The sequence below is a fragment of the Sciurus carolinensis genome, chromosome 7 (genome assembly GCF_902686445.1).
Source record: "Sciurus carolinensis chromosome 7, mSciCar1.2, whole genome shotgun sequence".
NCBI classification, from domain to species: domain Eukaryota; kingdom Metazoa; phylum Chordata; class Mammalia; order Rodentia; family Sciuridae; genus Sciurus; species Sciurus carolinensis.
This window is the reverse complement of record NC_062219.1, coordinates 57,794,483-57,818,908: the sequence shown is the minus strand read 5'-3', so window position 1 is coordinate 57,818,908 and position 24,426 is coordinate 57,794,483. Positions and strand designations below refer to the sequence as shown.

General features: G+C 38.4%; 1 protein-coding gene across 3 annotated transcripts in view; it reads right to left on the bottom strand.

Moving 5' to 3' along the window:
* The window catches only part of Bves (blood vessel epicardial substance), a 34,519-nt gene extending 12,330 nt beyond the window's left edge, over nucleotides 1-22,189 (bottom strand). For 2 of the 3 annotated variants that reach the window (XM_047559600.1, XM_047559602.1), the window contains exons 1-7: nucleotides 22,057-22,189; nucleotides 18,268-18,504; nucleotides 15,407-15,531; nucleotides 12,622-12,809; nucleotides 11,660-11,768; nucleotides 3,506-3,673; nucleotides 2,466-2,607 (exon numbers count right to left, since the gene is read on the bottom strand). In XM_047559600.1, the coding sequence (XP_047415556.1) occupies nucleotides 2,466-2,607; nucleotides 3,506-3,673; nucleotides 11,660-11,768; nucleotides 12,622-12,809; nucleotides 15,407-15,531; nucleotides 18,268-18,493 (958 nt within the window). In that variant the 5' untranslated portion in view covers nucleotides 18,494-18,504; nucleotides 22,057-22,189. Of the gene's footprint in view, nucleotides 1-2,465; nucleotides 2,608-3,505; nucleotides 3,674-11,659; nucleotides 11,769-12,621; nucleotides 12,810-15,406; nucleotides 15,532-18,267; nucleotides 18,505-21,763; nucleotides 21,929-22,056 lie in introns of those variants that run through there. The other variant, XM_047559601.1, reaches the window with a different exon arrangement.
* Between the last annotated feature and the right edge of the window lie 2,237 nt (nucleotides 22,190-24,426).

Below are 24,426 nucleotides of genomic sequence, written 5' to 3'. Positions count from 1 at the left end.
GCAGAACCTGAGAAGGAGAACATGGCCTTAAAGACTTCGATTAGAAGCAAGGGATGCTGTCAACAGTTCTCAGTTACCCACAGGTTTCACCTTGACTGGTCTATGGGGTGAGGACTACATTAGCAAGATTCCCAGTTATAACCAATCAGCCCTAGATTTGCCCACTTAAATTACTTGGCCTGTGACTGACTGGCAGACAGAACTGAGCTTGTCTCCTGCCTCCTTGTCAGCTGGCCTTCAATAACTTTCTTTCTTTTTGCAAAAATCCAGTGTGATAGTACTGACTTCTATGTGCACTGGGCAGTGAGCCCTTGCTGGGTATCAATCTGGCCTACAAGCATGCACTTTACAATCAGACAGGATCCCTAGATTTGTATACCAGGACAGACCCTTGCAGACTGGAACAAGTGAATGAGCATCTCATATTTCCCATTTCCTCATCTGTGAAGTAAAATAATAGCCATTGAAGTAGATTGGGTTGCAGTCAAACTACCTGCTTTCTTTCTCTCATTAGTTCCTTTCTGCCAGCAGGAGGATAAACCATCTGCCATTGACAATTCTGGTCAAATACCTTCTCTGGCCTAGGTAACATGGATGCATGTAGCACATGCCACTACGGAGCAGTAAGAGGTGTTGAGACAATCTGCCACCACCATCTTCCCTCTCTCATAACAATGGCAACAGCCCTGAGATGGCTACTCCTTTGGTCAAGTGTAAGAGTGGGGAAGACATGGCTTGAGGCAAAACTCAACCTGTGCATGAGCCTCAGTCCATACCTTCAAAAAGTTATCATGGAATAAAATGCAATCATTTCCAATTTCTCATGAACATTGTCCTTAAAATCCCCTTTAGGGCCAGGTACCATTGCATTTGACTATAATCCTAGTGGCTCAGGAGGCTGAGGCAGGAGGATCACAAGTTCAAAACCAGCCTTAGCAGCTTAGCGGGACCCTGTCTCAAAATAAAAAATCAAAAGGGCTGGGGATCTGGCTCAGTGGTTAAGTACCCCTGGGTTCAGTCCTCAGTATCAATATCACCTCTAGGTCCATAACACACTTTTATGCCTAGACTTTGCTTGGGAAGCTTATATCTGAAGGAGTTAAAAATATGCTCTTATGGCATATTGATTATTTTGAGTTAAAGGCAAAAAAACAAAACAAAAACAAACAAACAAACCAGGTGAAAGAGAATCACTCTGACCTTCTGACCTTCCTTCCTTCCTTCTATTTCTTATAAGCAGAAGAAATTTCCAAGTGAAAGATGCCCTCCCTGATCTAAAAGGAAAATGGCATTTTCACCAAGGACAGGAAGTTGAGATAGAATTCTGTACAAACTTTGTTTAAATAACTCTAATCTTTGTCTTCCAACATAATTTAGTTGCTTTTTCACAACTTCCTATCATTGTGCAGCTCAGTACATAGAAGTGGTTGACTCCAACTGCTTCTTTGGGTCTTCATTTCCAAATGAGGGCTCCTGGGTCATGAAAAACTTGTACTAAATATATCTGCTTTTCTCTTGTTAATCTGTCTTGTGTCAATTTAATTCTCAGGCACAGTCAAAAAAAAAAAACCCTAAAAGGGAAGAGGTAAAGTGTTGCCTCCCCTGATCACCCATTATACAGCCTTGTAAATTCCAACCCCTCCCAGCTACGGAATACTTAAAATCCTTAATCCACTTTATCTAAAGCGGACAAAGTTACAAGGTCACATAAACAGGATTCAGAGTGACAGCATTAGCATTTTTTTAAAAGTCGCTTTGGTTTAGAATACAATTGGAAATGTGAAGAGTTTTTAGTTTATGCACTGGAAGAATGAATTTGTCTGCCTTTTTGCAATTTCACATGAATTTGTTCCAAGTTCTTATAAACTCAGAATAACTTAAATTTTAAGCACTGAATTCTTAAAATAATTTAGTTACTCCCGTTTTTCTTACAATTTTCATCATCTGTGTCATTAGTGCTACTCAAATTGATCTAAAGCAATCTAAACCTGAGTATTGGAATGATCTTCACCTTCAGGAATATCCCATTACCCCACCACTTTTTAAATCCCAGTGCTCAGAGTGAGATGATCAGTTAGCAGTAAAACATCCAGCAATGGTTTTCCTATCATTTTAAACCCATTGCTGGGTCTAACTTCCACTCCCAAATCATGAAAAACAACAATGTCAAATATCCATTAGACCACTTAGACTCTTTCACACCATTCCAGTGAACCAGTATTTAAGTAAAGTATTTGGCAGAACAAGTGAATGATTTCTGAAACAGCAATAAGAGTACTAAAGTTGGATTTTTAGCTGATATGAAGTAAAGGGGAAAAAAGCTAGGGAAGCTTTGGTGCTTTTGTTGCTACCTTCAGGCTGCTAACTAATTCTTTGCACCGCTATTTTTCTGATCAAAGTTGTCATTTGCCTGTTCCTAGGACATGGATCAGCACCCTGGAGTACTGTGTTTTGAGGTAACTTACGAAGAGAAGACAAGCTGGAGGAGCCCCGCAGAAACTGGTGTAACCCGTCTTCACCGTCACTGGAGCTGGCTATGCTGTTCCTCATTTCCAGCATGGAGATCTGTGCACAAAGGCTGAGCTGGTGCTCCAACTTTTTGGCCTTCTACAAAGCAAAATTTTAATATTTCAGAGATTTATGGAACCTGAATCACCTATTCCTTGTAAGCAGCGTGTACTTTTCCTTGAAATAAGTTAATGCAAAAAATAAATAAATAAATAAATAAATAAATAAGTACCTGGGACACATTAAGTGCCCAATAAATGTAAGCTATGATTTTTATTATTAGCTTTTACTATAAACACATTATAAAAATTTTATATGCTCAATAGCCTATTTACTAATTTGAAATAATAAGTACAAACTTAATGTGATAAACAGCCCAGACAAGATGAGTTACGAGGCACATACCATTCATTCTCTATGTTCCTGGAAAACAGTACCTTTCACAGAAACTGTTTTGTAAGTTCTCTTCTGTAATAAGTTACATTTCCTTCTAAAGAAACTTGGGAAATTATGATCAAAAAAATTGCAAACCGTTGAAGATATTTGCAGCTCTGTAAGTTTATACTCTCCTGTTACCAAGGGGCTTCCTGGGCAGGAGTCTGGCCAGGAAGATGTGCAAAACTAGAAGACACCAAGGCTAAAAATGCCAACCTCCTGTACTTGGACTTGTCTGTCAGCCTTTCCTTGTCTGCTGCCTCCCACTGCCACACTTTTCCTGGCCCACTCCAACCTGACTCTTGAAGAGGACAGCACTTTGTCCCCATAAATGCTGGTCCCTGACACTTAATAGACTCCTCACTATGTAATGCAAATTAAATAATTGCAAATACTTTCTTATTCTCAAGAAACAATTTGCTGAAGGATCTCTCCATTACAAGTATCCCTCTGTACTTAGCATAGAATATTTAATGAAAATTCAGGAAAACATATTGGGTAAAGTGGATAATACCCCCTATACATATTTATTTAACAAAAAAAATTTCAGAAAAGCACTTACTTTATCATTTATTGTGGGATCATTCAATGAGTACAGCTTATTTGTAATGTCTTTTCCTATAAGGTACCTAAATATTTCATATAGGAACGGCTCTGATTCCAGAAAGTAAGTTAATCTTTCTCTTGACCAGCATAAAAATCTGCAGTTATCATCTGCAATAATGGTGACCTGCCAAAGACACAAGCACACAAAGAAGAAAGCACATATGTGAATCTTTTTTTTTACATTTACATTAATTTTTAATTTTAATTTTTAAATTTACATTATATAAGAATTGCCATTTTATATTGTCAAACATGCTATGCTAAGCAACTATTGATGGGTACAGAGGTGGGGTGTTCCCATGAGAGAAGAGAGAAACATTTCCTACATGACATGGAGTGTCAGGGTAAAATGGAGTCTGTTTAGTCATTACCCATATATATAGCCTGGCCTATAACATTTCCATGGAGTCAAATATGTCAACCCATCACACGCTTCCTTCTTCTAATGTATTTACATACTCCCAGTTATTCTGACTTCTTACATATCTGTAAGTTTCTGCTTTCTGAATCTTTATTTTCAGGATGATTTACTTCTCATCTTTCTCCCTTCCTCTGAATAAGACCCATAAGCTTATTCTTTGACACTATAAGTCACTTCTTTCTTCCTCCTCATCTTGTCTAAGTGGCTCCAAAACATTTAGTAATAGCCCATGCAATGGTTGCTGCCCATATCCTGAATATTTTTATTGTGGAACCATCATTTGTTAAATAAAACATTTTATAAAATACTTCTGTTTTGGTCAGGAACAGTGGCATATGCCTGTAATCCCAGCAGCTAGGGAGGCTGAGGAAGGAGGATCAAGAGTTCAAAGCTAGTCTCAGAAACTTAGAGAGCCTCTAAGCTACTTAGCAAGACTCTGTCTCTAAATAAAATATAAAAAATGGTTGGGGATGTGGCTCAGTGGTTAAGCGCCCCTGGTATAAAAAAATGAAACAAAGCAAAGCAAAAAAACACTTCTGTTTCATATTATCCTTCATATTAACTAGTTATATTTATTATTTTTTCCTATAACCTCTTAAAAATTATTTTAATACTCAGGTTTATTATTAATACCTTTATACCTAAGCATTTCTCTTATTATTTTTTTTATTGTAAACAAATGGGATACATGTTGTTTCTCTGTTTGTACACGGAGTCAAGGCATACCATTTGTGTAATCATAAATTTACATAGGGCAATGTTGTTTGATTCATTCTGTTATTTTTTTCCCTTCCCCCCACCCCTCCCACCCCTCTTTTCCCTCTATACAGTCTTCCTTCCTCCATTCTTACCACCCTCCTTATCCCTAACCCTAACGCTAACACCTCCCACTCCCCATTATATGCCCTCATCTGCTTATCAGCGAGATCATTCGTCCTTTAGTTTTTTGAAATTGGCTTATCTCACTTAGCATGATATTCTCCAATTTCATCCATTTGCCTGCAAATGCCATATTTTATCATTCTTCATGGCAGAGTAATATTTCATTGTATATATATGGCACAGTTTCTTTATCCATTCATCAACTGAAGGGCATCTAGGTTGGTTCCACAATCTGGCTATGGTGAACTGAGCAGCAATGAACATTGATGTGGCTCTATCTCTGTAGTATGCTGATTTTAAGTCCTTTGGGTATAGGCCAAGGAGTGGGATAGCTGGGTCAAATGGTGGGTCCATTCCAAGCTTTCTGAGGAATCTCCATACTGCTTTCCAGAGTGGCTGCACTAATTTGCAACCCCACCAGCAATGTATGAGTGTACCTTTTTCCCCACATCCTCGCCAACATCTATTGTTGCTTGTGTTCTTGATAATCACCATTCTAATTGGGGTGAGATGAAATCTTAGGGTAGTTTTGATTTGCATTTCTCTTATTACTAGAGATGTTGAACATTTTTTCATATATCTGTTGATTGCTTGTATATCTTCTGTGAAGTGTCTATTCATTTCCTTAGCCCATTTGTTGATTGGATTATTTGTATTCTTGGTGTAGAGTTTTTTGAGTTCTTTATAGATTCTGGAAATTAGTGCTCTATCTGAAGAATGAGTGGCAAAGATATTCTCTGTAGGCTCTCTCTTCACATTACTGATAGTTTCCTTTGCTGAGAGAAAGCTTTTTAGTTTGAATCTCTCCCAGTTGTTGATTCTTGCTTTTATTTCTTGTGCTATGGGAGTCCTGTTAAGGAAGTCTGATCCTAAGCCAACAAGTTGAAGGTTTGGACCTACTTTTTCTTCTATAAGATGCAGGGTCTCTGGTCTGATTCCAAGGTCCTTGATCCATTTTGAGTTGAGTTTTGTGCAGGGTGAGAGATAGGGGTTTAATTTCATTCTGTTGCATATGGTTTTCCAGTTTGTGAATCTTTTTTAAAAGCCTTTATTTTTATTTATTTATTTATAATTTATTTATTTACATGTGGTACTGAGGATTGAAACCAGTGCCTCACATGTGCCAAGCAAGTGCTCTACCACTGAGTTATGACCACAGTCCCTACATATGTGAATCTTGACTATAGTGATTTGGGAGAAGGGAACAGTACATTTAGCAGATATTATGATAGCAATGATTCTGTCATATTAGTTAAATTCCAAGTTTCTATAATCATAATATTATGATATAATTATAAAATACATAATTATAAAATTATGTTTAAAAATGTTCTGCAGAGTAACACAAGCAAATTCTCTTGAGTTCTGTTGTTTTGTTTTGTGAGGTCTGGGGACAGAAGAATGGCCGTGTCAACAATGCTGCTGTAGTGTGTGCTCGGCTGATGTCACAACTGAACCTGTCATTTACAGGTAAATATTTCTTTAAATCCTATTGAAGACAACAAGCTTTAAGAACAGAGGTTCAAACAAATGAAATGAGGTAAGATGTGTCAGGCACAGTGCAGAAAAAAGAGCTTCTGCTCAGGTGACTCAACAAATACACACTTAAGACTGAGAAACTTTAAGGTCAAAGGCTGTTACCAATGAGTGCCTCTGGTGAGGATCCTTGGCCTGTCAAGGCTAGCTCCATGGTAGCCCACTGGGGATTACACAGAGATGTCTCGACAGAACTCAAATATTCCTGGAATATATCCTTTTTCTAGAGTGAGGGCCACCTTCTCACAGCTCAGGGTCCACAAGCCACTGTCCCATGCAGGTCCTCTTCCAGCACTGAGTACTCCTCTTCATCATGTCACTACCTCCAAACTTATCTGTTGACACATGTGTGTTTCCTAAGCATGCTGATGGCAGGGATCCTGTGTCTTTTGGTCTGAATGCTTGGCTTCCAACACACAGTGGTACACATGCATGATTATTGTATGAAGGAATTAACAAATGAACAGATACTGTTGAAGGCAAAAACCATTTTTACATCCTCCACATCAAACCCAATGCCTGTCCCAGTATGAGATTAATAAAGGTTTGTAAACTGACAAAGAGTTTCCAAAGAAACTCTTTCCCCTTCATAAGGCACAAAATTATACACATTTCAGATGGTCAAAAGTGTATTTTAAGTATACCAAGAGAGAAAATGAAAAACCCAGCTTCTCTCCTTTACATCAACAGGCTGAAATTTGAAATACTTAGTAAATTAGAGTGTTTGACTACTTTAAAAAGTGGTTCAATGTTCCTAGAAAAAAGAAAGTTGAGTCTTTTGTGTTAAAAGTTGGTGTCTCCAAAACCAAACATGTTTGAATTTAAGGAATGAACCAGCAGCGTTAAAACTCCACAAAACACTAAATTTCATTCATTCTTTCAATGCACTAATACAGACTGACTTAAGCCAGATACTTTTCAATGCATGGAAGTTGCAAAGTAAACAAGACAAGATCCTTGCTCCATGAAGCTTACATTCTAGTGGAGATGGCTGATCATAAATGAAGAAATGTGATGAACTCAGGTGGCAGTAAGTATCTGGCAAGTACAGAACAGGGGAAAGTGGTAGAGAATAACTAGGGCATGACAATTGAATATAATGCCACTTGCTTTATATGTGTATTTTTCTTTTAAACAAATAAGGTGCTTTTACATCTATCATGTAAGTATATCTTTAACACTGCCTTTAAAATAAGGCAGGGAATATTCCTCATTTGTCATATGCTAAATGAGAAAGACCAAAAAACTTATTCATGAACACATGTGAGTTAGGGGTGCTGTGAGCACTTTTGACTGCTAGCCAAACATTTTTCCACCAGGCCAAATCCACCTCAGTGTATCCAATGTTCATAGTCAATCGCATACAAAATAATTTGGCTGAGTACCACAAGGTTGACTGTACAGTGCAAGAGCTCTTCAAACAAAGAAGGACTAAACACAGGATCATGATGTCTGTGTCCTAGTGAAGGAAGCTGATAATAAAGAAGTATGATCAAAATATGAAAAGACTTATTAGAAGAGAAGTATAAAGTCCAGCCACAGGGAATTCCCAGAAAGAGTAGGAGGTGGGTAAGTAAATGAAAGGCAATTAAAAAAAGGTTCAATGGTAGAAATAACAGAAAGGTGAGCACTGGATACTCACAGTGGCACAGCCACACACAAGTGCTGAAGAGAGGGTCAGGGGAACTGAGATCTCTTCATTGTGCAGACGTCACCTGAGACTTTGGAAAATACAATTCACATGCGGTGGGGCAAAGAGTCACAGGAGGAGTTGGAAATCACCCAGAAGAAGAAATCTGATTTGGCTGATACGTAAGGCATTTAACTTCTTCACCCTCAAGTCTCCTCAAGTCTCCTCTGAGGCATGATACTTTTATCATGACACTATAAGTTGCTAGCAAATCCATCTTTTATTTATAGTTGAAAATTACTTTATATCTGTTAAAATTATCATTGAATATAAATTTAATAACAGCATGCATATGACAAACTCAACCTCTAGTATTTGGGAGCCAGTAGTTAGTGGATTAACCCGAGGCCATTTTACTTGATAGCTAATGTTTCATTTCTGCCAAATAGTTAACTTTAATGATTTCCTGTCACAACAGTCCAGTGTATTTTAATGAGAATTTTAAAATAAAGCAATGAGAATTTTTAAAGCTTCCATAAAATAAATTTACTTCTTATTAGGGTACTTCAGCTGTACCATGTTTGAATTCATGTGAAGAATTTTACTGAAGAAAGAAAAGCAAACACAGCAAGTCAAGTCACAAAAAGATCTTTCAGATGGAGAAGTAGACTGTTTGCAACTGGGTTTGCCCGGATCATCTCCAGGTACTGATTGAATCAGTCCCTCACTTTAGATTCCAAACCATTCTACACCTGTGATAAAGATAGTGGAATCTATCCTGGGGGGAAGGAGGGCATCTGGAAGACTTGCTGAATGAGCTAGTATCAGAAAGGGCTGTCTGAAAAAAGAAAAGAAGGAACTGTCTGACAAAAGGACTGTTCAACTGTCCTGAGGAAGAATTTGTTACTTTCTTAATGCATCATACAGTATTTCACATACCAGGAATATGAAAACATCCCAGAATTGGTCTATTTAACTGGTGCTCATCAAGTTCTCATGGGCAGTAAAATACAGCAGAGTCAAAATTGGCAAATTGCTTGTCAGCTTCACTGAAATATGTACTTAATATTAAGATACTTTTTAAAAAATACTGGTTAAAAGTTAGCCTTAATTTATTTCACAATTCATTTATTTCACACATACTTATTCATAATTTGCCCCCAAGACCTTCCTCTTCCCTTCAAGTGAATAAAACTGATTTTCAGGCTTTGCAGCACCAGGACATGCTATTGGCTATGGGAAGGCAAAAGTATGAGATGGAATGCAAAAGAAAATGTGTAAATGGTAATGCTCATTTCAGAGAAAACAGCTTCAGGAAGAAAAAGAAACCAAACACAAAACACTACATTTACCTTTTGTAATGATGATACTCAAGATTCTATCAACAAGTGTGAGTGGCAGCTTTGGTCTGTATGTACCTACAGTATCTAGGTAGAATCAACTGCAAGTTCACAGTCTGTTTTCTCAGCTCTGTCACTATGTGTATTGTTGTTATAATTACTATACATTCACCTGAGCAATACTCTGTGCTGTTTAGGGATTGTCTTTTCTTGTCTCCTTTTTGTCCTATTACACAATTCATCAGTACCCTGACCAAATAATGAATTTAAAGAAACAAAAATTCAAAGGATTAAGTTCCTTATTAGAATAATTCCCTGAACAGTTAGGGCTAGGGAAGAAGATGAGATTCGTAGGTAAAAAGCATATGGGGTAAGAAGTTTGACCAGTGACCATTTCAAGTGTCCTCTGTGATTAGCACAGGTAATAAGAAGTTAGCCCTGGAAGCACATTATATTTCCCATTTGTGAACTTGCTTCATTAAGAGGCCATATACAAAGTACTCTTACATAAATGTGCACCAGTTATTTCTCACTCTTGAGTTTCTGTCAACAGGAACATTCTGTAAACAATCAAAGCACCATCTCTCCCAGGAGCTTACCCAGATGGAGTTGGCTCTGACTGCACAGGCAGGTTGGGTGAGCTAGAGTCGTGTTCACCCCACTCACAGGCCAATCATGAAATGCCACCCTGGGCTCTATGTAGAGAAAAACTGACTGGGATTAGCCAAGGACCAACCAGTGTCTTTCCTCAAGCTACTGTATCTCAGTTTTGGTCACACTCTTAGAATCTTCACATTAGTTATTAGGAACAATTCTCAACTACCAAAATCCACCCTAGTTCCCAAGAAGAAAGAAAATTACAGCTACAGGTAGAAATAAATTTTCTCCTTCTCCTCCTCCTCCTCCTCTTCCTCTTCCTCTTCCCATCCTCCTCCTTCTTCCTCTTCTTCTTCGTCTTTTTTTTTTTTTTTTTTTTTTTTTTTTTTGGTTAACTTACTTATAATTTGAAATCCAGTGGAAAAAGACATGTTAAATATCTGACCTCTCAGGGACTACTTATTTTTGGAAACAAAGGTTTAGTTCCTAACCCCATCCTCAGTCCTAGTATCCTCAGGAGGAGACTGGGTCATCATATAAAACCACCTGCTGCTGCTATACACGGTAACAGATGCAGGAGATAAATATTGGGCTTTAAAAGAAATAGCTGTAAGGAGGACAAAGGAAAGGAAAGGAGGAAGAAGTGGCCCTGCTCCAGTTTGCACATGGTGGTGATTAAAGATACAATGAGAACATAAATCTCAGGGCACAGCGGACCCCCACAATAACACAGTGATAGTATAAACCAGAGGAACCAGGACAGAGCATCAGCATCCTCTTTCTGTATCTTAAGTGGAGCATGGGAACAGTAATACACACAGGGAACTTATATGAGACCTCCTAGTAAATGACCTCCTGGGACATGTCCTTCAATTCCACTTCCCACCTGAATGTTTGTACCCTCTTGCTCATAAGCAATCCTGTTCTCAGAATATTTTCTTACTGCTGTTTACCCTGAGGCCGAGACTAAAGGACAGCCTCACCCATGTTCTTAATTATTTTCCTACCAATAACAAATATAACAGGAGGGCTGGGCACTTTACAGAAGGGAATCAGAATGAAGGATCATGAAAGGGAGCAATTAAACACATACACACAGAAGGAATTACACTAAACAGTCCATGTTCTAACTACTGCTACTGTGAAGGATTTCATTCTTTGCCCTTAAATATATTCATTGAGTATAAAAGGGTAGTGATTAGGGTTTTGCCCTTAAATATATTCATTGAGTATAAAAGGGTAGTGATTAGGGTTTTTTTTTTCCCATAAGCATTGACAAAATAAATTCTCTAGGGCAAAACTGGTTTTCCATTTTCCCTAATCAATTACATGCTTCAGGAACACTGATTCTCTACAACTGACATTTTCCTTTTTTTCTCATAATAAAAATACTCAATGTTTTCTATGGGAAAACTATAGAAATGCAAATAAGCAAAAAGGAAGAAAACTAAAAAGCAAGTAAACCCACAACACGGAAACAACAGTGTTAACATCATGGCTAACTTTGGATATCCTTTTAGCCCTCTATTTGTACATAAACACACAATATTTTGAACTTCTTTTTAAAGATGGGATTATACTACATATGCTATGTGACAATATCTTTTTAAAAATAAATCATGGTTACTTTTCTATTAATATTCATTAAATTTTGAATGATATATGAAATAGTGTTCCTGTTTTTAAAAATCATGCCAAACATACCTGGAATTTTTCACCTTTGTGCATCTGAGTTGATCTAAATTCAGGAGAATCTATAAAGGCACAGGGGTAAATGTTATGCAGAAAATGTCCTCGATAGGAGACCTTCATTCTGATAACAGAAATCAATGTTAATATACATCTATTTCACAAAATAACATGACAATCCTTCAAATCACCATAATCTTATAGGATTATATTTTGTGCTAAAGTTTTAAAGATTCCACAGATGATAGACATGATTAAAAGCTCTTCTTGAGGCACACGTATTTATTTTTAAAAATAATGGAAGATGGCTGGGGTTGTGGCTTAGTGGTAAAGTGCTTGCCTAGCATGTGTGAGGCAATTCTCAGTAACACATAGAAATAAATAAAATAAAGGTCCACTGACAACTAAAAAAAATTATATTTTAAAAAAATAACAGAAGAAAAAAAAAAACTAGCTTTCAGTATTAAATAGGTTATCAGCACTCTTATGGCTGGAGTGACTGTGTAATTTGCTACTCAAACTAGGAGACTTTTGAGAGGGAAAGGGATGCTATTAATAATTACACCTGCACATCACACACTGGCTCTTTCCCAAGAAGATTGATATCCCTGGAAGGTATATTTTTATGATATTCAAAAGTAAGCAAATCACCTCTGTAGCATACATAAGCTTTTTAACTGTCAAAGCCAAATTTAAACCTACTTCAATTTTGACTTATTAATTCAACAAAAATTTGAAGATGGTTAAAAATGTTCACAATTGAAAACTTTGACATCAATAAGAGTCAGAACAGTAAAGGCTAACTAGCCTTAACATGTTGCTCCACTGAGAGACAGAGTTGACTTGTAAAATGAAATACCACACTCTGTGACTGTTGCCTCCATGAGTTGGCAACAGTCCTTCCATTCCTTTCCTTGCCAGGGCCCTTGAAAAGGTTCAAGGCAAGTTAAGCATTTCTGCCTCCACACAGCACTCACTTTCCCTTCAGGAGAATACTCAGACGGTCATCAACTGAGGTTTTATCCTCTGCAGCATAAGTCTGACCCTTTTTCAAGGTTTGGATCATGCAAAACTGTCCAGTCAATCTTCTGAACAAATCTGGAGGCACACGGAGTGGTTCAAACAATCGCCGGTAGATGCCACTGAGTTCCCTTTCAATCTTGACCTGAAATGGAGCAATGACCAGATGCAGCACTAAAGCAACAATCCCAACTCACTCACTACCGTGGCCTAAATGTGGCTGGAAAATAAACAAATCTGTAGTACCACCATCACCCTTCTGTTTGTAGGTCAATGGAGTCTGAGAGAGTAAGCAGTGATGTGAGTTTATGCTTTATGTGCTAAAACAGCACTTTTGCACAACTCTGAGAGTACAAGGGGAAGATTAGCACTATTGATCACAACTCTTTTTATGGACCCCGATGCAACCGTTACGGTTCTGGATGTTGTCAGGACCTGCACCTTCTTAACCCCAGAACATTCTACAAATAACACAAAACCATTGTTTCACAGAAAGAAATTACCGTAACTTTTAAATATTATAGCAAAAAGACATATACAAAAGTCAAAATGAATGTGAAAACAAATTGACAAAAATAATACTGTTACATACTCTAAGCATTGAATCACCATGTAACTATTATTTAATGTGCCAATATAAGAAAATAAATACCAACAACTGCAATCACTGCTTCACATTTATGTATTCTCAAGCAAAGTGAAGGGTTGGGGAAAAAAAGGGTTTAACAGTTTCAGTGCAGTGATCTCATCCTAAGCTAAAATGATCTCTGCAGAACGGAGAACGCCTACTGGTGAACAGGCTGGCTACTGGAGGAAGAGAAAGGCAAAACAGCTTAACCGCCTGTTTCAGATTCTCCCAGGCCCAGGTCATGCCCCATCTCCAGGCCCAGCAATGTCTCTGGAAGCCACACTAATTGGGTGGATGGAAAGCTGCACTGCTCTGTGAATGAACTCTGTCCTAGTTAAAGCTCTGGCAGATGCCCTTGGAAGCCTACAGACCCAGATCAGGAGAGCTGCTCCAACCTGTCATTGCTCCGGCATTTGCAAGTGATCTTACTTGTCCTCTATTTCATTTTGATGAAGAATCAGAATTTATATTTTTTCAGAATATAGGCCGATAGCCTGAGAAGAAACAGAGGCACAGATATGAAGTACTTTACCTGTTTGGTGCTTTAATCACATCAGCAACTTCTGAACCTTGTATTTTGGGGTTCCAAAAAGTTCTGATATTCAGGAACTGTTAGCCTCCTTGTTACAATCATCTACCCCCCTCAACTCCAAAGCTCTAGTAATGAGTATCTAAGTTTATTTGGTATGACTTATTTCTAGCATGCACCTTATCCAATGTGGCACAGTAAGATCTGAAGTCTAGTGGCACATACTCATATCCTGGTCATCCTGCAAGTCTCAGCTAAAGATCTGATTTCATCATGAAGCTCTCTTAATTCTTCTCCTCTTTGAAAGTATCCACTCATCAAGTTTTTCTGAGCACCTACTGTGTGCCAATTATGGTTAATAGAAATGGGCTATGACAGGTAAGAATGTTAGATATTACTGTTCCCAACCACTGTAAAAGGATTATACTTGCCCTTACTGCACCCCACCCATTGTCAGGCTTGGACATGTTATTTGCTTTGGCTAATGAAATCTGAACAGAATTGACATGTCTCTTCTGAGCAAATGTTCTCAGAAATGCTGGGTGTTTCCTTTTTTATTTTCTTGCACTTTTCCCTCTGCCATGAGAATGCATGGTCCAAACAGAACCTGCTCTTTCAGTAGACCCTGAAATGAATAAGATAATGAGACAGAATCACAGCTGACACACAGCTGGGAGTCAACACATTAGATGAGTGAGGAAAAAAGCCCATGGTTGTTACGTATCACTGAGATTTCCAGGTTGCTTATTACCCAGCATGACCTAGAGAAAAGCAAGCATTACAGTAAAGCAACAAACTGAGTTACTGTGTTTGAGGTTACAATCTAGTTGAATGCCTACTGCACACATCTTCTGTATCATTCGAATTGTGGCTTCCTGTGGATCTCTGTGTTCCCAGCAGCTCTCTGTGTGCAGGTCTGGCCTTGAACCTAAGATTAGAGCAAGCGCTACATCCTTCACTGAACGTTTGTGCTTAGGACAGTTAGGAATCATCCAGGAGAGGTTTCTAGGATCTAGGAGCCCGATTTTCCCGCTCTGTTTTTGTTCTGGGTATGACTAAAGAAACACAAGATAAATCAGACTTGAAAATAAACAGTTAAATAGGGTGTTTTGGCAACTATCCACCCCAAATGGTGATTTCCTTAAATGAAAAATCTGGACATATGAAAAAATATATAACCATTACACTAAGAAAGTAGTATGAACTCTTAGGAAATCATTAGTAGGTTATGGAAGTTGCCTGTTAGTTAGCCATTTCAGAAATAGGCAAAGATATTCCCAAAGTGATGTCTGAGTATCCATAGATAGAGAAATAATCAAGTAATAGATTTTAAAAAGAGAATATTATTCATGCTTTTTCATGCTCTAATGATTTAAAAAGTTTTAAATATTCATTTGTAGGACAAATTTCATAGTTCTAAAATGTTTTACTTTCAGGCAATATATAAACAGGAAGTCTACTCTTCAGAGAAATGATATTAAAAGGAATAAATGTGTTAGATGTTCGTTTTCAAGTCTGAATGAAAGTACTTTTAAAAGCTTTCATCTTTCGAATCACTTCCTTGTTAAATAATTTTAGTAATTACCGGTCTTTTCTTGTATAAAAGATATGAAAGATGCAAAACGTTGACACCCAAGAACACAGAGTTCCAGATCATTATATCCAAGGCACATCGGTAGAGGGTGGCCCAGACAATATAAAGGGTACAACCTGTTGAACAACAAAGTTAGCATGTTAGATATCTAGAATGGCTTCCACAAGTGGCTGAACAAATTTACCCTCTCTATATAAATGTACACATTTTAGAAGTGCCTATGCTGAAATATCACATTAAAATTTCATTTTTTTTTTTTACTAAAAAACTATTTGTTAAAAGGGGGCATAGTTCATAATTCTACACTTAAAGAAAATCACAGTTGATATTTAATATTGCCTTAAAGCTTTCATGTAGTTCTACCTGATGGAAAACCTATTGTATATACAATTTTAAAACCTACCTTTTAAACTTATTACAATGATTTTACCATCTCATTAAAACTCGTTGTAAGTATAGTTTTTAATGGCTATAATTGATTAAAACATAATTTAGGGGCTGGGGATATAGCTCAGTTGGTAGGGTGCTTGCCTCATATGCATAAGGCTCTGGGTTCAATCTCCAGCACCACAAAAACAAAACAAAACAAACAAAAAACTTCCCATAATCTATTTAACCATTTCCCTACTGACAGATATTTTGGGGGTATAGTTTTTGATAAGTAACAAAAACAACTTTATATATAAAACCATATCTTTTACTTGTGATTAGGAATGGACCTCTTAGTTTTGGATAATTTTGAGGAACTGGTTTTCAAAACATTTGTACAGCCAGGCACATGGTGCATGCCTGTAATCCCAGACGCTTGGGAGTCGGAAGCAGGAAGATCTTGAGTTCAAAACCAGCCTCAGCAACTTAGTGAGGCCCTAAGCAACTCAGCGAGACCCTGTCTCTAAATAAAATATAAAAAAGAACTGGGGATGTGGTTCAGTGGTTAAGTGCCTCTGGGTTCATCCCCTGGTACCAAAATAAATAAAAAAATAAAACTCTGTACAAATTTACGAGCCTACGTTGGGAACGCCAGTATAAAGTTGTGTTAACTAGTGGACTATTTCATACTTGTAATTACTGGAAAGTGAATCTGGGGAAGGAACCTACTAGTTGGGAATGTCAGTATCAAGTTGTCAATATTATAGAAAATTCTTAATAGGAATTAAATATTTTATTTTGTTTGTTTGTGATTACTAGGGAGCCCACGTGTTTTACAAAATGTTTTAGTCATCTGAATTTCACTTGGCAATTATCCATTCATCTACTAGAATCTTCCCATTTTTTTCTTATCGATTCTTGTTTCTTATATAAAATGTCCTCAGTTTCTTTCAGTTTTATGGTGGGAGAGTAAATATTTTAAATCTAATATGAAATTATCACTAAAATACAAACATATCAATACGTACACACAAAAGTTCACCTTGGACATTAAAAAGTTATTTATTGTAATTTTTTAACTTCATCAGAATGATTTGAGAGCATCTGAATTTTCATTCACTTTGCTACCTGTGTCTTACTTTCTTCATTTATAAAGTATTGGACTAGATGATCCCTTTGGGCCATTCCATCTCCAAAACTCTGATTTTAAAATTTATAATTGGATTTGTAAATATAAATTGTGGGTTTTGCCTTTTCTTTTTCCACCTTACATCCCGCTTCTTCCTACTATTTATTTCTACCTTATCTGAATCACACAGCTGCAAAAGACACACAAGCTACTTTCTAGCTGCCCTTCCAACCTCCTCTTGTCACTTTTCCTATATTTTAGGGACAAGAGCTACTCTTCATTCACCCTAATATGCTGAAGTTCCCTTCTTCTCTTCTGTGCCCCTTAGTAGGCACCACATACTCTCACTCGGTGAAATCCTGCTCATCTTCTAAAAGTCAGCTGCAGCGTGATCGCTTCAGTGGGCCCTTGCTCTGCTCTCCTACTGAGCCTATCACCTTCCCCACACTCCTCCTCATCCAGGCACTGGGAGGACATCTGCATCACAGCCTCTGACACCCCACGCTGTTGTGACTGCTTATAAGTTTTTCTCCTGGTCCCCATGACAGTCTTTACAAGGATGGAAATTGCCTTCCTCAGTCTTCATCTGACACATTACAGGTGTCAAAAACACACCTGAATAAATGAATAATCATGGAAATAATTTCATAGCGAATAATTTTTCAAGAATTACTGGCTAAAATAATAGACTCCATTGTTTAAATATTTTGATGTGAATCAACGTAACCCGTTTCACCAAGGTCACTAGGCCAAAACAATCTTCCTACCTATGTATACCATACATATACCTAGAATATTTTTACTTGGAACTATTTTATGTGGGTAATTGTTTTTATTTCCAAAGTTGCTTTACTGGCCATAGCCAAGTATCTTTTCAAATAATAATGACTAAGACTGTATAGTACCTACTATGTGCCAGGCACTATTTTAAGGCAAATATATAATATATACCTCATAGACACATGTCTTCATTTAACTCTCATAAAATCCCTGGGAGGTAGTTTTATTTTTACCCTTGACATGTGAAGAAACTGAGGTGGCAGAAAAACTAAATTACTTGCCCAAGTAACATAGTTAGCAAGTAGTGGAACTAGGATTAGAATCACACAATCTGGCTCCAAAGTCCATGCTTTTGCACACGAATGGATCTTCTGATATCTGGAAAATCTAAATACACAGTCTTTCAAATTAAGTAAGAGAGATGTAGTATATGAAGGCCTATGTTCTAAGTTACTTGATACACAAATAATTTGATGACAAAGATTTAAGAGTTTTTGGCATGTTATGGACCTGACAAGGAATACTCTGAAGCCCCAGTCAAGCCCATTTATATAAAATCTGTTAGGCAGCTCACCTATAGTTAACATCCCTCTAAGAAATATCATATGAAGGTGAAGAGTAGTTGGAATAACCAAACCAACTGCAAAACAAATATTTGCCACATGAAAAACTAGATGATGTATTTCTCTCCAGTTTTCACAAGTGGTCTCATTGGAAGGCACAGGTGTGAGACTTTCTAACCCAGGTGTAAAACCTATTGCAGTTGATTCTGCCAGAGGGCTGGACTCTGTATAATTCATGTTGAAAATTCCTGTAAAAACAAATAAACAAAAGGACAATCACAAAAATGGCAACTACACCTCATCACCCCTGCAATAGGGGCTAGGCCAAAATTGTTTTTGTGAATTGAATGTTGGTAAATAGACTGCTCCAGTGCTTAAGAATTAGATAGGTTCAAATATTCAAATATACTAATTTCCTTATCTGTTAAAAGATGTTAATAACACCTCATTTGTTTATGCTTTAATGGAATGCAATATAGAAAAGACTACACATAGTCCACAACTATTCCCTGATGTATTTGTATATGTGTATGTGTGTATTTTATGTATTTGGATGTATATATACATACTTGGTAGAAAAGAGTGAAAGGAATGAACAAATCTAAAAGACAGTCCACCAATGTTCATAAACCACAGCAATTACAAATTTATTCAGTATAGTGTTTCATCATATTCACACTGATGACACTAAATCCAAACTACAGGAAAAATAACCAGAAAAACTGATTTTTTGAATACTTTCAAAGATAATTAACACCCTTGTATTGACTATTTGAAGTCTTAGGATATTTAGGAGGTTCAGGATTTTGAATGCTCTATTTTATAACATTAAATCATTGTATCATATTATATTCATACTAAGTAATTATATATGCACATAATATAATCATACACATTACTATATTTATATACACACAGAAAGATGTAACATTCAAAGTTTCTCTTGTTGTCTAACTTAAATATATACTTTCTTTCCCATAATAATTCTAGTTAGTAGCACCTCACAAATTAAAAAGTTGTAAATTTACAATTTATTTATATGCAGAAGGGATCATGAATACATATTTGACTAATATTAAGATTCATTTAAATACATTTCAAGGAACATACATTTTATGCATGTTTATCTAAAACTTAACACAAAGTAACATTCTTTCCTGACTATATTTCCTATCTTTGATCTCTGGTCCTTAAACTTTATTATTAATTATACAATTTGGTCCTTGACCAAAACTATATAGGTTTATGGAACACATGAATTGATCTGTTTAGGAAAAGAATGACAAATGGGGACCCAAAATATCTTTTATTAAAAATTATTCTTTTAGTTGTAGATGTGCACAATACCTTTATTAATTTATTTGTTTATGTGCATTGAACCCAGTGCCTCATGCATGCTAGGCAAGTGTTCTACCACTGAGCTACAACTCTAGCATCCCCAAATATCTTTAATTTAGAAATATATACATTTTTCAAAATAAGACCATACAATTAACATTACTTTTCCATTCATTGTTTTTAACATACTAAAGATTTTAGGTGGTAAAATAATTGAAATAGGTTGGGCATTTTGAAAGGATATTAACAGACAAATGTGAAAGAATTTGACATTTTTTAGGATGATAACACACACATGCATGAAACATACAAATTTATAAACTGGATGAAATGATAGAGTCAAATTAAAGATCTCTATGTAATTCTGAAATAGCTCACAATAATTGTCAGTAATAATTGTCTTAAATGTTGATTTGCTGCAAAAGAAAAAAATAAAAATTCAACTCCTTTTCAAATCATTATTTTAATTACTCTATACCATGTTTGCTTTTGACAGCTAAATCAAAATTTATCTCATAATTTGTGCAAGAGAGTGGATGATCTTAAATGTCCCCTATCACTCATAAGCTAATGTCAACTCCCCTGGCATTACATAAGTTAATAAAAAGTACCATTTCTATGGTACTCTGGAATATATTTGCATCCCCATCATTCTATCTGTTCCAAATATTCTATGTCCTCTATGAAGAAAGGGTAATGCTTATTCATCCATGTACTTTCAAGGCCTCACCTCTATAAAGAATGCCACAGGCAGAGATGAAAGCCACATGGAAGGGACACAAACATGACAAACACTTTCAGAAATCACTTTTCATTGGTGAAGACAAGAGAGTGCCTAGCTTTCCTAGGCTGAGAGTCTGCTTCTGCACAACCCACCAGGGAGCCATATAAGCCAGGCAAAGTTGCTGCTGTTCCTCAGTCTGTTTCTTCCTTGGAATAGAGGCAGCTGGACTAGATGATCTTTGAAATTCCTTCAAGTTTTAAAGGTCTATGGTTTATATAACAACTTAATCACATTATCCCTTGTAGTCCACCCCATTATACTTATATTGCCTACTAAGTTCACTGTGGTTCAATTTCAGGCAATTGAAAGTTTCTTAAAATGGCACTATAAATACCAATTTCTGGCCCAAGAAAATTGATAGGAAAACTAAACGGACACAGGAACCAAAAAATATCAATCACAAATTTTAAAAAGGTAAGATGATCCTAAAACATTTTGATACACCACACCTTCTTAAAGATATGCAGATACAGCTATAGATATATAGATATATCTCTATTGTGAAATGCCACTTACCTGTTGTCATTAAATATTGATGGGCTCTTAGGGTTTCAGCTTACTTTGATTACTACTGAAGGGACTTAAATGTCTTATGTTGAACTGCCCTTAACAGAATGAATGGGTCTAATGAGAAAGGCTAGACTGGTAAATTGGTAAATCTTCTGATTAATTTCGACTAGATCAAGAAAAGTTTTCTTTTTTTCATCAGATCCTCAAAATCTAATTCTTTAAATTACCTGTTCTAGTAAAATCCTATATAACTATTGTTTTTCAAATAGGTATTTGCAAGGCTAAATAGCTAAATGGTGAAGCCTTTAATATTAAACCTTAACCAAACTACAAAAATGAAGATAAATAGCAGAGTAAAACCTTGCTAATAGATTTAACTCATTTTGTTATTTTAACTGAATCTTCAAACATCTCCAGAATTGCAAATGGTATTTTGCGCTGAGTCTTTTCGCACTTATTCATGCTCCAAAGCAGACAGTTTCTGGGGCTTGCCAGGTCAACAACCCAATTTTTGGGACCGAAGGAGCGGAGTAGGTGGTGAGGACCCAGTCATCTGCTCCCTGAGGCCCCGCTCACCTCGCTCTCTAAAGAACGAGGGTCAGGGTCAACTGATCTCCGGGACCAAAGGATCCTGTGCCGCGGGCAGTTAGCAGAGAGCATCGTGTCCCACTTGGCACTCCTACCGCCAACCCGGGATGGGCTACACCCTGCACGCTGCCTCCGCGGCCAAACAGTGGGGCAAGGAACAGCCGTGGTGTGCTCGGGGTCCGGGAGCCCAATCGTGAGAGAGTCCGAGCTCGCCACAGGATTTGCCCGCCGCTGAGTGCGGGAGCCGGCACCCAGTGGGTCAAGCGCCTTAGGACGCTGGCACTGACCTGAGCTTTGGCAACTGAAATCTGAGGGTCTGTGGTCGCGATGCCCAGATCGGAGCAGAAGGGTGGCCTCCAAGGACAGCGAGCCCCACGAGGGCACGGACCGAGATCAGGGCAGAGGGCGGCGCTCTAGTTGGCCGGGGCGCGAAACAGTGGCAGCTGCCCCGGAGGCCAACAAAGTTGTTCCCAGCGGAGCTGGGTACAACTTTCGCTTCCCGATTTAGCCTGGGGAGCGCAGGGCTGCAAAGAGCGGCACCCTGGGAGAGCCAGCGGCAGCTGTGCCTCCCGCTCCTTACCTGGTTTGTCCCCGGCACGGAGCCCGGGCTTCGCTGGCCAAAGTTTGGGGAGGCAGCGGCAGGGCACCGAGACAGGGACGCAGCGGCTCGACGGGCTCCCAAAGCGCAAGCCTCGGCAGGTCGGCGGGTTCGGAGGCTGTGTCGCCCGGAGCAGGTCCCCGCGCCCGCAGCGGCTTTGACTAAAATAGGCATCGCAGCGGCGGCGGCGGCGGCCGGGGCTGGGGCCGCACCGCGCACGCGCCAGTCGCCCGCTCTTCCCCGGCAGGCGGAGCCCGGCGCCTAGACCCGGACTCTCAGTCCGGCTGCTCGGGCTCCTCGGCCTGTCTGCATACACGTGTAATCAGTTTGAAACACCCGCTTCTTGCTTCTTCCTCGCTTCCTATCTACTTCTGAATTCTGCCCTTGTTTGGGCATGAATGGGGTTGGGCGGCCTTTTGGGGCCAGCGGTCCTGGTCTCCCATCCTCACGAGGATAATTCGAGAAGTAGGGACAAGATATGAGAACTAGAATTTTCATTTTCCCTCAAAGTTGAACGACCTACTCGCATAACTCCTTTCTAGGACGCTCGCCCGCAATTCAGCACAAGCAGGAATGGCCCCAGGGCACGCAGCTTCGCTTCGGAGCCTGGCGGTGGAAGCTGGACATTGACTCACAAGGACGCAGGATGCCGCCGTCGGGGACCGCTCCAGTGGCCCGCCCTGCTGCTGTCGCTCCAGAGGCCCCGCGAGACACTTTTGGCACATGTCACTTTTTACCTCCCCCTCAAAGAAGGGTACTTATCCGAAATTGTCTATCCCATGGTGATACAGGGCCCTCGATTGTGGGCAAAGCCCCGCCTGCATTTTTGCTACTTAGATTTGGGACCAATAATTGAAAAGTAAGATATGCAAGTATACTCCAATTAATCTTGATTGTTTACTGGACAACAATTTTAGGGAAGAAATGCAGGAAAAAGTACACAAAGGAAGAGTTGAAATTGGTTGGGAAAGGTTGTAGGACGAATGAGAAATGTTAGACTGAGATTCAATTTCCACTCGAAGTGTCCCATTATATCAGATAATTTTCACCAGTTATCGGAATATGAGGTCATTCATGTGTGCCAAATGTAGTTGATCCAAGTATTAAAAAGACCACCACGTGTGAAGGTACATTGTAAAGTGAGCTCCTGGAAGACACTGGCCACTCTTTAGTGAAGAGGCATGTAGCCTGACCTTCATTAGTATGAGCTGTGGTACACACAAGGTTTGAATCCTGTCCCTAGTACTAGCTTACTGTGTGGTATAGTTGGGATCTGGAGTTCTCCCAAAGGCCCCTAAGTTGAAGGCTTGGTTCATGACCTGTGACACTATTAGGAGGTGGTGTGGTCTAGTGGGAGGAAGTTAGGTAGCCCCTGTCCAAAAGCCTGGAGGGGTATTGGGACCCTGACCTTTCCAGTCCTTTTTCTTCTGGGCTGCAAGGGCTGCTATGAGGTGAGCAGCTTCCCTCCTCACCTCCTCCTCCTCCCCACCATGATATACTGTGTGGCCACAGACAAGAAAGCAGCCTGGTCAAGTGGCCATGGACTGAAACCTCTGAAACTGTGAGCCAAATAAATATTTCATCCTTTTAAACTGATTATCTCAGGTGTTTTGTACCAATGGTGGAAAACTAATTCACTGTTTAGTATAGTAGTTACTGGAGAAGTTACTTTGCCTTTCTGTGGCACCTCTTTGTAACATAGGGATTACGATGATATAGATAATTGCACCTGGAGCCCTCCCATAATATTGTTTTGAGGACTAAATGATGTTATGTGTATATTCCTTATATGCATGTATATATGTACATTACATATACATGTAATATATATACACATATATACATATATGTGCATATATATATGTATATATTTACAAATACAGCCTAGAATGATGTTTAATGTAAGTTCAGTGCACAGAACACATATTGTATTTATAAATCTTCTCTAATATGGAATTTGTGATAACTATGCTAGATTTGTTTTTTTTTTTTTTGGGGGGGGGTGCTGGGGATCGAACCCAGGGCCTTGTGCTTGCAAAGCAAGCACTCTACCGACTGAGCTATCTCCCCAGCCCAATGATTCGTTTTTAAGGCTATTCTTTCAGAGTCTGTTTCTTTCTAGATGCTCTGCCAGCCATGTTGGTGGCCACCACTAAATACATTTTAAGGTGTGGGTACAATATCTGTGCATAAAGATTTTACCATATAGATTCTCACGAGAGAGTGGCTTCTAATAATGAACAATGGAAATAATCTGAATTTAACCATGGGAGATTAAGTAAATCATAGAATATCCAAACAATTCTTATTCTAAACAGCCATTAAAAATAATTGAGGGGGCTGGGGAGATAG